Here is a 12,130-nt window from a genome sequence, read left to right on the forward strand (position 1 = left end):
TCTTTCTAAAGTTCTATGGTTTTTGTTTATTTTTTTTGTTTTTTGTTTTCTTTTTTTTTTTTTTTTTTTTTTTTGAGGGAGAGAAAGTCAGGAGGGGCAGCGACAGAGGAGACAGAATCTCAAGCAGGCTCCTGCGGTCAGTACAGAGCTGGATGCCTGGCTGGAACCCAGGAAACGTGAGATCAGGACCTGAGCCAAAGCCAAGACTCCCAGGGACGCTTAACCCAGAGCCACCGAGGCACCCCGATTTAACAAATTGTTAACAAACAGAGGCTAATGTAACTATGCTAGTCCTAGATCAACTGCTAGACTTAAGGATTTCTTGAGAATCTTAATTCGCAGTGCACTGCATTCGGTCATTGTCGACAGGTAGTGAGACACGAGCTTTTTTTTTTTTTTTTTTTTTTTTTTTTTAATCCTGGTGGGGGGGCACCTACTTGGAGAAAATATCAACATTTTGAGTTTGAGGGCGCGTCTGCACGGGATCGGTCGGTCGCTCTGTCACTCCCCCTCACAGGACAGGCCCAGGGAAGGGGGATGGGACCTCCGACCAGCCAGGGAAGTCAGAATGGGGTCCTGGAGTGGACACTTGGAGAGAGCGACTCCTCCTCGCTGTACATTCCCCTACCGCCCCCTCCCCCCCAGGCCTCCCGCTCTCCCTCCCCAGGTGTTGGGGGCGGGGCGGGGGAGTCGTTATTTGCTTGGCACTGGACAAGACATCTATGTGGCTGGAGCAACGATTTTAAGCTTTTGTGGGTTCTGATGAAAATCTGACGACCACCTAGGACCTTCTCCCCAGAAGGCTTCTAGCGATCCACCCGCCCACGCACGATTTTCCCGCCAAGGAGCCGGGAGAGGTCCACACACCCGGGTCGAGCCGCTGGCAGGTCCGGCTTCTGCGAGCGCGGCTCCCCACCTTCCCGGGACCGACCGCTGGGCCGGAGCTGGGCGGGGACCAGGGGGCGGTGCCAGCCCCGCCCCGGCCGCCGCCGCGGGTCCAGACTCGCCCTTGCCGCTGCAGACCTGCCGCCCTCTGCTCCCCGGAGCCCGGACTCGCCGCCGCGGCTCGGCTTGCCGAGGGCCCTTCCCCGCCCCCGCTAGAGCCATGAAGATGCACTTCTGCATCCCGGTGTCCCAGCAGCGGCCGGACGCGCTGGGGGGCCGCTACGTGGTGCGCGGGGGACTAGGGGTCTGATCGGGCGGGGAGACGGTCGGCGACGTGACGGGGCGAGGGCTCACCTGCTCGCTCAGCTAATCCGAACCGCTCTGTCTCCGTGTTGCAGCTGTACTCCGTGTACCTGGACGGGTACCTCTTCTGCAGGGTGCGCTACAGCCAGCTGCACCGTTGGAACGAACAGGTGAGCAGGCTCGAGGCAGGTGAGGAAAAGCGCGCCCCAAGACACCGGACCTTTTGAGCGCTCCAAGCCCCTAACCTGGGAAGCGGGGTCGGAGTAAGGATCGATTTGATAACGCTCGGCCTACAGCTCCGTTTATATAGGTTACCGCTCCTAACCCTCTGCAGCTGGGAGGTGAGGGAATTGGCTCAGGTGATTCTCCCAACCGCTTTCCAGCCCAGTGATTGACCCCCAGCAGCCCCCGCTGGCAGGGTGCATTTCAGCTCTTCCCCAGCATTATGTCCCCGTTCAGAATGAGCACACTAAATCTAGACGGAGCGATAGTCTTAGGAATCTTGTACATAGATCGGTATTTCATTTTCTCTCTCCCAGAGTGTCTTAGGCTTCTTTGAAAAGGTGTGTGTGTTTTTTGTTTTCAAATGAGTGTATTTATAGGCTTCGAGTACCGGCAGGTTGGAAACCCAGGAAGCAAATGGCTGATCAAGACCGGAGGCCGTTTCCCACTATAGTTTCTCCCTCTGATGTGGGGCATTTTCTTTGCGAGGCAGCCTGATTTATTAGCATGCTCTAAAGGGTTTTATTGTCCTAATAAGGAAGAGTTCCAAGTCTCCAAAATGGGTTAGAGGAGTAAATGAAAGTTTGGAAATAAAATTCACCCTCCCTCTGCCTCCATGCATGTTTTCTTTTTCTTTTTCTTTTTTTTTAAATCTTTATTTATTTTGAGAGAGAGACAGAGTGTGAGCAGGGGAGGAGCAGAGAGAGAGGGAGACACAGAATCCGAAGAAGCCTCCAGGCTCTGAGCTGGGAGCCTGATGCAGGGCTCAAACTCACCCACCGACAGTGAGATGGTGAACTGAGCCAAAGTCGGATGCCCAGCCGACTGAGCCACCCAGGTGCCCCGTGCATGTTTCCTTTTTAATTAAAAACATTTGGGGGCAGGGGTTGTATCCTGATTTTAAAGAGCATATATAGGAAGGAAGGAAGGAAGGAAGGAAGGAAGGAAGGAAGGAAGGAAGGAAGGAAGGAAAAGAGGCCCCAGGGGAAGGAAGGAAGGAAGAAAGGAAGGAAGGAAGGAAAAGAGGCCCCTGGGGAAGGAAGGAAGGAAGGAAGAAAGGAAGGAAGAAAGGAAGGAAAAGAGGCCCCAGGGGAAGGAAGGGAGGAAGGAAGGAAGGAAGGGAGGAAGGGAGGAAGGAAGGAAAAGAGGCCCCTGGGGAAGGAAGGAAGGGAGGAAGGAAGGAAGGAAGGAAGGAAGGAAGGAAGGAAGGAAAAGAGGCCCCTGGGGAAGGAAGGGAGGAAGGAAGGAAGGAAGGGAGGAAGGGAGGAAGGAAGGAAAAGAGGCCCCTGGGGAAGGAAGGGAGGAAGGAAGGAAGGAAGGAAGGGAGGAAGGAAGGAAGGAAGGGAGGAAGGGAGGAAGGAAGGAAAAGAGGCCCCTGGGGAAGGAAGGGAGGAAGGAAGGAAGGAAGGAAGGAAGAAAGGAAGGAAAAGAGGCCCCAGGGGAAGGAAGGGAGGGAGGAAGGAAGGAAGGAAGGAAGAGGAAGGGGGGAGGAAGGAAGGAAGGAAGGAAGGAAGGAAGGAAGGAAGAAAGGAAGGAAAAGAGGCCCCTGGGGAAGGAAGGGAGGAAGGAAGGAAGGAAGGAAGGAAGGGAGGGAGGAAGGGAGGAAGGAAGGAAGGAAAAGAGGCCCCTGGGGAAGGAAGGGAGGAAGGAAGGAAGGAAGGAAGGAAGGAAGGAAGGAAGGAAGGAAGGAAAAGAGGCCCCTGGCTGGCTCAGTCAGAAGAGTATGTGACTCTTGATCTCAGGGTCATGAGTTTGAGCCCCAGGTTCGTTGTAGAGATTACTTAAACAAAACTTACAACAACAACAGCCAAGAAACAAACTTGCCCAAGCAACAGCTATTTGGGGGAGAATCCTTCCAGGCAATCTGGGTTTCTAGCGAGCATAGAACACATTTCCTTTAACTGCCTTCTGTTGAAGGACAGGTCTCAACTCCATGTTTTACTGTTGCAAACAGCACAGGGATGCTTCTTGCTCCCATCAGCGGGCGCTGGAAAAAAGTCCATTTTGCGAGGTAGGATGAAGTTTCTTTGGACTCCACATGAAACAGCTTTAATGTGCTCGTTACCTAATTCGTGTGGTCATCTCTGAGTTGCTACTTCCTGCTGCGGTGCCTGTGCCCCTGCAGGTGCTCAGGAATGACGGTTGGCTGACTCCATGAGGAAGGGCATGGATTCAGACTTCTGCAAGATGAGCGGCTACTTGTGACCAAAATGTGTCTAGGGACTTGGGAGGACTGCTGAGGTAGGCAGATGGAGATCTGAAGGGAAGAGAAAGTACAGGTGTGTTTGGCACTTGGCGGAGGAAGTTGATGGGTCCTCTCGCCCAATAATCCGCCTTCTGTAACGAGGGGTGGCCTTGGGCAGGCTGCCGTCACAGTGTGAAAAGCAGGAGACGGCCGTGAGGAGCAGGAGGGTGTGGAATTGACTGACTGCTTCCTGACTGGTCACCTCACCTCTTCTCTGACCTTCCATTTTTTCATCAAATAATAAGCAAATAGGTGGTTACGGGTGTCAACTTCCCAGAGTACTTGTGAAGAGTAGGGGCCATTTTCTCCCGGAGCCTGGCACATAGCATGTGTTCAGTTAAACACTTACTGATGGAGAGGCTTGAGGAATTCCTGAACCTGGCCCTCCTTAACCAACAGACTCAGGAAAATGCTCGTTTTCAGAAAAACTAAGACCTGTCAAGTCTTCGTAGGTTCACAAGTGGAGCCATAAAGTGAGTAGACTTTTATTCTGTTTTGGAAGCCAGGGAAAACAAACTGTTAGTACAGTGGACTCTTAAATATTGAATAGCCACCGCCTGGTGCCCAATTTGGGGTACAGGGTAGATATTAATTAATACTTCATATTTGTCCCAGATTTTTCAAAATCTGAAAGTGGAGATTTCTTTATCCAGTTTCCAACTATCTTATACCTTGCAACTTATCCTTTTCCTTGTTTCTACAGGAACGACTTCATTAAAAAGAAAACTACTTAGAACTTAGGTGAATATTGGTATTATTAATTTAAAACAGCAAGCAGTTACTGTGCGTTAAGGTTGGTGCCAATAACTTTGTATGTAAAAGCACATTTCATTTTAATAGGAGCGCTATGAGCCAGGATTATAATTAGCCCCATTTAACAGATGAGAAAACTGAGGCACAGCTTGCCCAAAGCCAAACTGCTAGTAAGTATTGGAGCCAAGATCTGATCTCCAGTACCTGCTCCGACCCATTAAATTTTGTGGTTTTCTTACTACAGTTAACAAAATAACTTGTATCAGTAAAACAATGGAGTCTTAAAGTAACAAGCTTTTACTCTATTTGGGTATGACATAATAAAATCTCCCAATTTTCGGTGTTCAGTGTGGTGAATTTTGGTAAATGTATATGTTACTACCACCACAATCAAAACAAAGAACAGTTTTTGCACTCTGCATGTAAGTTCCCTTGCCCCTTTGCCCTTGATAACCTCTCCCTCCACCCCTGGCCCCAGGCAACCAAGATCTGCTTTCTGCCAGAGTTCCAGGCACGGGATTTTATTCAGGCTGCCTAGCAAGCCTCTGTGGGGTCAGCAGGGCACTCGTCATCATTAATCAATCCTGTTGTGTAGATCGTTGAGTAAGGTTGCCAGATTTAGCAAATAAAAGCACAGGCTCCCCAGCTAAATGTGAATTTCAGGTAAGCAACAAAGAAGTTTTGGGTCGAAGTAGTTCCGTGCAGTATTTGGGACATACTTACGTGGGCGTCCTGTGTTTTGTCTGGCAACCCGAAGTCGGAGACAGAACGTTTGGGGGACGTCTCTCAAGCACCACTCAGCTAGATTTTGTTCTTCTTATTCCACTGAAGATGTGAAATGGCTCGGAATTCTTAATCTGATTTAATACAAAAATACTATAAGTAGGAAACAAAACAAGGCCCCATCTCTGTGTGGGTTTGGTATTTTTCCCAGGAAGTTCTGCATCCTGGTAGAACAGAAATTTCACCTTATAGAATTAACTGATTCATTCGTTCATTTATTCTAAGTTCCCATTAGATGCCATGTACTCACTGTGGTATATTCAGGGCAGACGGCGCTTCAGCACGTGGGATTTTTGGCTTTAAGTATTGGATTTCTGTTTTGTATATTGGATGACTTTGGGATTGAGGAGAGGCACCCGCCCAGGTGAGGTGGCCCCTGCTCTTTCTCCGCCAAGTTGCGTGCAGGCTAACGCATAGAAGACTGAACTTGGCTGTGCTTTCAAGATGTCGGTTGTGAATGGTGCCCTCTGAAGTCATCGCCTGCAGGCTCGTCTCTCGGTGAGCTTCCTTCAAGGTCGGCAGCTCGCCCCTCCGCTGTTGAGTGCTACTCATCTCTCTGCCATGTGCACTGCTTGACTGACTTCTTTCTGTGCCTTTGAATACATAAAACCGGTTGGATTTATGCCCCGCTCTTGCCTACACCCCCTTCCTTAAAGGGATTTAAAGAGACCTGTGAAGGAAACGTTCAACTGGCTCATTTTGACCTAGTGTTAAGGATGAGGCCATCCTGTGTAAGTGACACTGGACTCTACGAAAAGGATGCTTGCCTCTTTGCAAATGTTCTGTTAGTATCAGATACGGCAATAGGCACTAGCCACAGAATCTTGCAAAGGATCCTTCAGTGGAAGGCTTGGTGAGCCCGTATCTGCTGATTTAGTTTTCCTCCCTGCCAGCTGCTGACCCAGCCCAGCTCCTTTCTTCTCTCCCTACTCACATTCTCTGTCTCAGGTTGGCCCACTCATAACCTCTATCTACCTCACTTCCCCCTCCTGGGCAGACCCCTGCTTTCTGGCCCACTGGTTAGCGACTAGCCCTTTCTCAAGACCCATCTCAAGCCTCACCTCCTCTGGAAAGTCCTCCTCGATTTCACAAGATGCCTTTCTCTGATTCCTGTTTTACTTTGTGTTCAGATCTTGTCATATTCCTCTTTTTGTGCAGATATTTTGTTTCCCCTGATTATTTAGTTACAAAACCCAAATATTTAAATGAAGGAATGAATGAGGACCGTTGGCATAGTATACCCAGCACAGAATCCTTCTTTAGTAGATGCTCAAAAGAGATCTGGTGGAGGAGAAGGCAGGGGAGAAAGGAGGGAGAAGGGAGAAAAATGAGGGGGAGAAGGAAAAAGTAACTAAAATCCACCACTCAGTAGCTTGTAGGACTTTGGTTAAAGTTACTTCGTCTCCCTGAGCTTCAGGTTACTGTGATTGTCACATAACCTTGATATAAAGGTGGCAGGATGGCAATGTTAATGGTGACGATGATCATCTACCTCACAGGGCTATTTTGATGAACAAATGGGATAATATACAAGCTCCAGGCTCATGGTCTTTGGTACCAGATGCCACTGACCAGATTGCTTTGAACTGTGGCCCTAGATCTGGTAAATCTGGGGTTTTGTTTCCAAGGGGCCTTGGAGAGGCAGGATGGATGAGTCAACATTAGAAACTGACAGTAGAAAGGATGCCATTTGTATCTGTAATTCCTCTTGTCCCGGGTGACCACTTCGGAATAAGTATGGGGGGGGGGGCTGGAAGTGCATAAGCGGGGAAGGGGGTGATATTTTCCACTGACCGGTAAAGTCCTGTTCATGTTGAAAGACAGAGCTGTGTGATGGAGAAATGGTGCCGGAGTTTGTGCTGGGATTGAAAATGTATATTATCTGAAACATGGTCTTTCAAAAACAAACAAAAACCCCAAGCAAACAAACACATCTCATGATAAAAGAATAAAAGAGGTGTGTTTTCCTTTCAGTATCTGAACAGTTTTTGGAAAGAGTGTTTGGGCTAAACTCTGATGCCAGGTAATCCTTAATATGCTACTGGTTTTAATAGCTAAACTGTGTGCTCTCTGAGACCAATAGAAAAGGTTATATTTTGATGGAGTTGAACTTGGGGAGTCAATGATTGACTTTTGGCAGACTTTACTCAGTCTGTTATATGTTTATCTTCCCTCTTAGACCAGTATCAGAAAGGGGAGGGGAAAGATTCCTTGAGAAGTCAGCTCAGGTTGTGAAACCTGCTGGGAGAGTTTTTGTGCTGTGATGGGTACTAGAACCTTAAGTCTCAGTGGCTTTTCCCCCAGTTCTTGACCTTGGCATAGGGGCTTCCCCAAGATGCTCTGCTGCTGGTGGAAAACCCAGGCGGCTCTGGTGGCTCAAGGCTGCTGTGATTCAAACCAATTTGGGAGCATCTTCGACATTTATGAACACATGCCTAGGGAGAAAATTGCCTTTTAAAGATCGCTTAATCTGTTAGCTAGGAAATAATTGCATGCAAAGAAGACGATTTTCTGCTCTTATTTAATGGAATTAGCAGAGATAGGGTACATAAATCCCAGGTTGTTTGAACAGCCTTGCTTGGGAAGATGCTCCAACCGGGGTGTCTTTGGACAGTGTTTGGCATAACAGGAAAACTGCCTTGAATTAAAAAAAAAAAAAAGAATTGTTGCTATGATATTTTATACTAACAGATTTAAAGGAGGAATGGTTGCAAAAGTCGATGGCTACAGGGGTCAGGCAGGTAGTTTAAATGGGAGGTGTGAGTCAGGTGAGAGGCAATGGGAAATGGTGGGAACTGCTTAGGCTTCCTCAGGAGATGATTACCTGAGGAATGTGAACCCAGTGATTCCAGAACCTCTGGTTTTTCAGGAAGCCAGAATATCAGGTGGTTTTTTTTTTTTCTTAATTTTTTTAATGTTTTATTTTATTTTTTTTCGAGAGAGAGAGAGAGAGCGAAAGAGAGCATGCGTGCGACCAAGCAGGAGTGGGGCAGAGAGAGAGGGAGACACAGAATCCGAAGCAGGCTCCAGGCTCTGAGCTGTCAGCACAGAGTCCGACGAGGTGCTTGAACACACAAATGTGAGATCATGACCTGAGCCAAAATCGGACGCCGAACTGACTGAGCCACCCAGGCGCCCTTGTTTGTTTGTTTTTTAAATAAACTTTCTTCTTGTGGACCAGTTTTAGATTTACATAATAATTGCAAAGATAGTACAGAACATCCCCATATATCTTTGCACCCAGTTTCCCTTCTTATTTTCCATTAGCATGGAACGTTTATTACAGTTAAGGAACCAATATTGATACATTATTATTAACTATAGCCCACAATTCAGTTATGCTTCTTTATTGTTAACCTAATGCCCCATTTCTGCCCTGGAATCCCATCTAGGACACCATATTACATTTATTGTCATGTCTGCTTACACTCCTCTTGACTGTGTCAGTTTCTCAGACTTTCCTTATTTGTTTTTTTTTCTTTTAATGTTTTTATTTATTTTTGAAGGAGAGAGAGACAGAGCATGAACGGGGGAGGGTCAGAGAGAGAGAGGGAGACACAGAATTCGAAGCAGGCTTCAGGCTCTGAGCTGCCAGCACAGAGCCCGACGCGGGGCTCGAACTCACGAACCGCAAGATCATGACCTGAGCCGAAGTCGGACGCTCAACCGACTGAGCCACCCAGGCGCCCCAGACTTTCCTTGTTTTTAATGACCCTTCCGAGGAGCACTGGTCAGTGATTCTGTGGGATGTTCCTCTGTTAGGCTCTGATGTTTCTCATGCGACCAGGCTGGGGTTATGGGTTTTTGGGAGAAAGATCACAGAGGTCAGTGCTGTTCTCATCACATCACAGGAAGATTACCTGCCATCAACATGACCTATCACTCTTGATGACTACCTTGATCACTGGGATAATTCCAATGGGGTTATACTTCAATACTGCCTTAGTTTTTGCTATTTAGTTGTCCCATCTCTGGCCCATGGAGCTCTCTGAGTTTGCTTCTGTGCCTCTTTGACATGCACCCACTGTTGATTTGTGGTGGTGGTGTTGTTTTGAGCACTTTCTTGTTTTCTGGTGCTACAAGATGCTCCAGATCCCTCTTATATATCCCCCGCTTCAGTCCTAAAAATCAACTATTTTCTTCATGGAGTCCTGGTTGCTTTAGTTGGAGCAAGAGAAACCAAGGAAAATGTGTGTGTGTGTACATATCTATAAATATTTCTCTATGTAACCTTCTGTATCTATGTGAAGCTAAACATGAGTTCCTACCAATATCTCCAACTCTAATCCATCGCCACATCGATCGTTCTGGCCTACTTCCCTTATCTGAAAATCTTCACGCCAAGAGTAAAAACCCTGACCCCCACCACCTGCCTTCCATTCACTTAATGTATCTTACCTATAGGCAGTTACTAACCTTTCTAGATACTAAACCAATACCCTCTGGTAGGACTTTCTGTGCTGATGGAAATGCTCTTTGGCCATTTCAGTAGCTACTGAATTGCAATTTGCTACTTTCAAATACTATTGCGTGTTTGAAAGGTGGCTGGTACAACCGAGGAACCGAATTTTAAATTTTATTTCCTTTTTGGGGTACCTGGGTGATCCAGTGGGTTAAGCGTCCACCGTTGGCTCATGTCATGATCTCGCGTTGTGAGTTTGAGCCCCGCATCGGGCTCTGTGCTAACAGTTTGAAGCCTGGAGCCTGCTTCCGATTCTGTGTCTCCCTCTTTCTCTGCCCCTCCCCCACTCATGCTCTGTCTCTGTCTCTCTCTCAAAAATAAACCAACATTTAAAAATTTTTTTTCTAAGGTTTATTTCATTTTAATGAATTTAAGTTTAAAAGTAAGTAGTCCCAGGTGGCTGGCGGTCATCCTGTTGATTGGCACAGCTCCAAGGCCATTTGAAAGATCCTGGCTTTTCCTTGAGTGAGATAGGAAACCATGGAGGATTTTGAGTGGGGCAACGGAGTGACCTAGCTTGCATTTGCAGAATATCACCTTAGATGCTGTATTAAGAATAAACTGAAGGGGATCAAGGGCAGAAGCAGAGAACTATACTCTTGTATAGTTTCTGAAGTAATCAGGCAAAGAGGGGACAGTGGTTGGGACCAGGGTGATGGCAATGGGGGTGGCGACATGTGGTTGTATCGTATTTTGAAGTTAGGGCCTGTGCAAGGTGCATATTCACCAGATACACACTGTGTTTGTGACAAAGGCCATGGAGTTAAAATTCCTACCCGTTTGTTTCTCTTCGATCTGCTTTCATTTTCTTTAAGCTACTGGCTATGGTAAGAGAGCTTTAGCCCGTCTTCTCCAGAGGCACGATGTTAAAACCTGATTTCTGACTAGTTTCCTTTCTCATAAAGAGAATGCTGGCCTCATCTTCAAGCTGCCTCTGTAAGTGCAGGGCTGGAATGAAGGAAAATGCACTTTGGTTATCTTAATTTAAAACATATTTTTGATGCATCTACTATTAGCTTGCATAAAAATAACTGCCACCATGATCTTGGATCCATAATTGGGTAGGTAGATGGGTAGGAGGATGGGAAGGACCTCACTCACTGGGTTCCTACTGGGGTCATATGTTAACTTTATGGGAATTTTATAAACAGTCTTTTTTTTTTTAATTTTTATTTATTTTTGAGAGAGAGAGAGAGAGACAGAGATACGGTGAGAGTAGGGGAGGGGCAGAGAGAGAGGGAGATACAAAATCTGAAGCAGACTCCAGGCTCTGAGTTGTCAGCACAGAGCCTGACATGGGGCTTGAACTCACAAACCTGTGAGATCATGACCTGAGCTGAAGTCAGACACTTAACTGACTGAGCCACCCAGGCGCCCCGACTTATAGGAATTTTATAAACCAGTACTGCACAATAGAAATATAATGTGAGCCACATGTGTAATTTAAAATTTTCTGGTAGGCCGATTAAAAGACTTTTAATAATAGTTATTAATAAATTAATTTTATTTAATCTGGTATATCTAAAATATTACCATTTCAACATATAATCTGTATAAAAAGTTATTAGTGAAATATTTCCCTTTTCTTTTTCTTTGTACTAAGTTTTGAAGTCTGGAATGTATTTTATACGGACAGCGTATCTCAGTTCGGACTAGCCACATTCTGGGGGCTCATTAGCACTGGCTAGTGGATACTTTATCAGCTAGTGTGCTGTAAACCTCTGCTGTTACGTTCAGATTTGGTGGACGTGGGGTAGGGGAATTAAATTCCTAACTATCATCATTGGTATCACAGATTCTACTGGGGACTGAATCTGAGAAATACTATATGGTGGAAGGGGTAGGCAGTCTCGCAAAAACAAATGAAAAATTGCAACGTATCCCAATCTACCAAACTGAGACTGGAGATGTCAGTCTGTAGTATGCTTAACAGCATCGTCGGAAACATGTACTGAAATAAACTCCTTGAGAAAATCAAAGCATCCCCTTTGCTTCCTCTTGGCCACCAGGCAGGGGTGATTTTAGACGAAGTACTCGAGTGAGACTCGCCGTAAGAGGAGGCTTTGGTGTCTCACCAACTTTGCATTGGAGGCTGTGGGCCTGAAGTGTGTGTTTTCTGGATCTTTCAGCTGAGGCGGGTCTTTGGAAATTCCCTGCCACCCTTTCCACCAAAGTACTATCTCGCAATGACCGCATCCATGGCTGACGAGAGAAGGGACCAGTTGGAACAGTATTTGCAGAAGGGTATGTATTTGGATTTTATTTTTACAGATTTGTTGAGATAAATTCACCCATTGAAAGTGTACAATTCAGTGGTTTTTAGTGTATTTGCAAAATTGTACAACCAGCCACCATGGTCGAATTTGAGAACATTTTTGTCACCCCAAAAAGAAACCTCACACCTATTATCAGTCACTCCGTATTCCTCTCCCCCACCTGCCTCTATCACCCCCTATACTAATTTCTGTCTTATATAT

At 46.5% G+C, this 12,130-nt stretch overlaps 1 protein-coding gene across 2 annotated transcripts in view; it reads left to right on the top strand.

Annotated features, from left to right (window-relative positions):
- The first annotated feature begins 1,084 nt into the window (after positions 1–1,084).
- The window catches only part of SNX31 (sorting nexin 31), a 71,942-nt gene continuing 60,896 nt past the window's right edge, over positions 1,085–12,130 (top strand). For both annotated transcript variants that reach the window (XM_030303789.1, XM_030303790.1), the window contains exons 1-3: positions 1,085–1,171; positions 1,284–1,358; positions 11,783–11,897. In XM_030303789.1, coding sequence (XP_030159649.1) covers positions 1,106–1,171; positions 1,284–1,358; positions 11,783–11,897 — 256 coding nt within the window. In that variant the 5' untranslated portion in view covers positions 1,085–1,105. The remainder of the gene's footprint in view (positions 1,172–1,283; positions 1,359–11,782; positions 11,898–12,130) is intronic.

The sequence above is a fragment of the Lynx canadensis genome, chromosome F2 (genome assembly GCF_007474595.2).
Source record: "Lynx canadensis isolate LIC74 chromosome F2, mLynCan4.pri.v2, whole genome shotgun sequence".
NCBI classification, from domain to species: Eukaryota; Metazoa; Chordata; class Mammalia; order Carnivora; family Felidae; genus Lynx; species Lynx canadensis.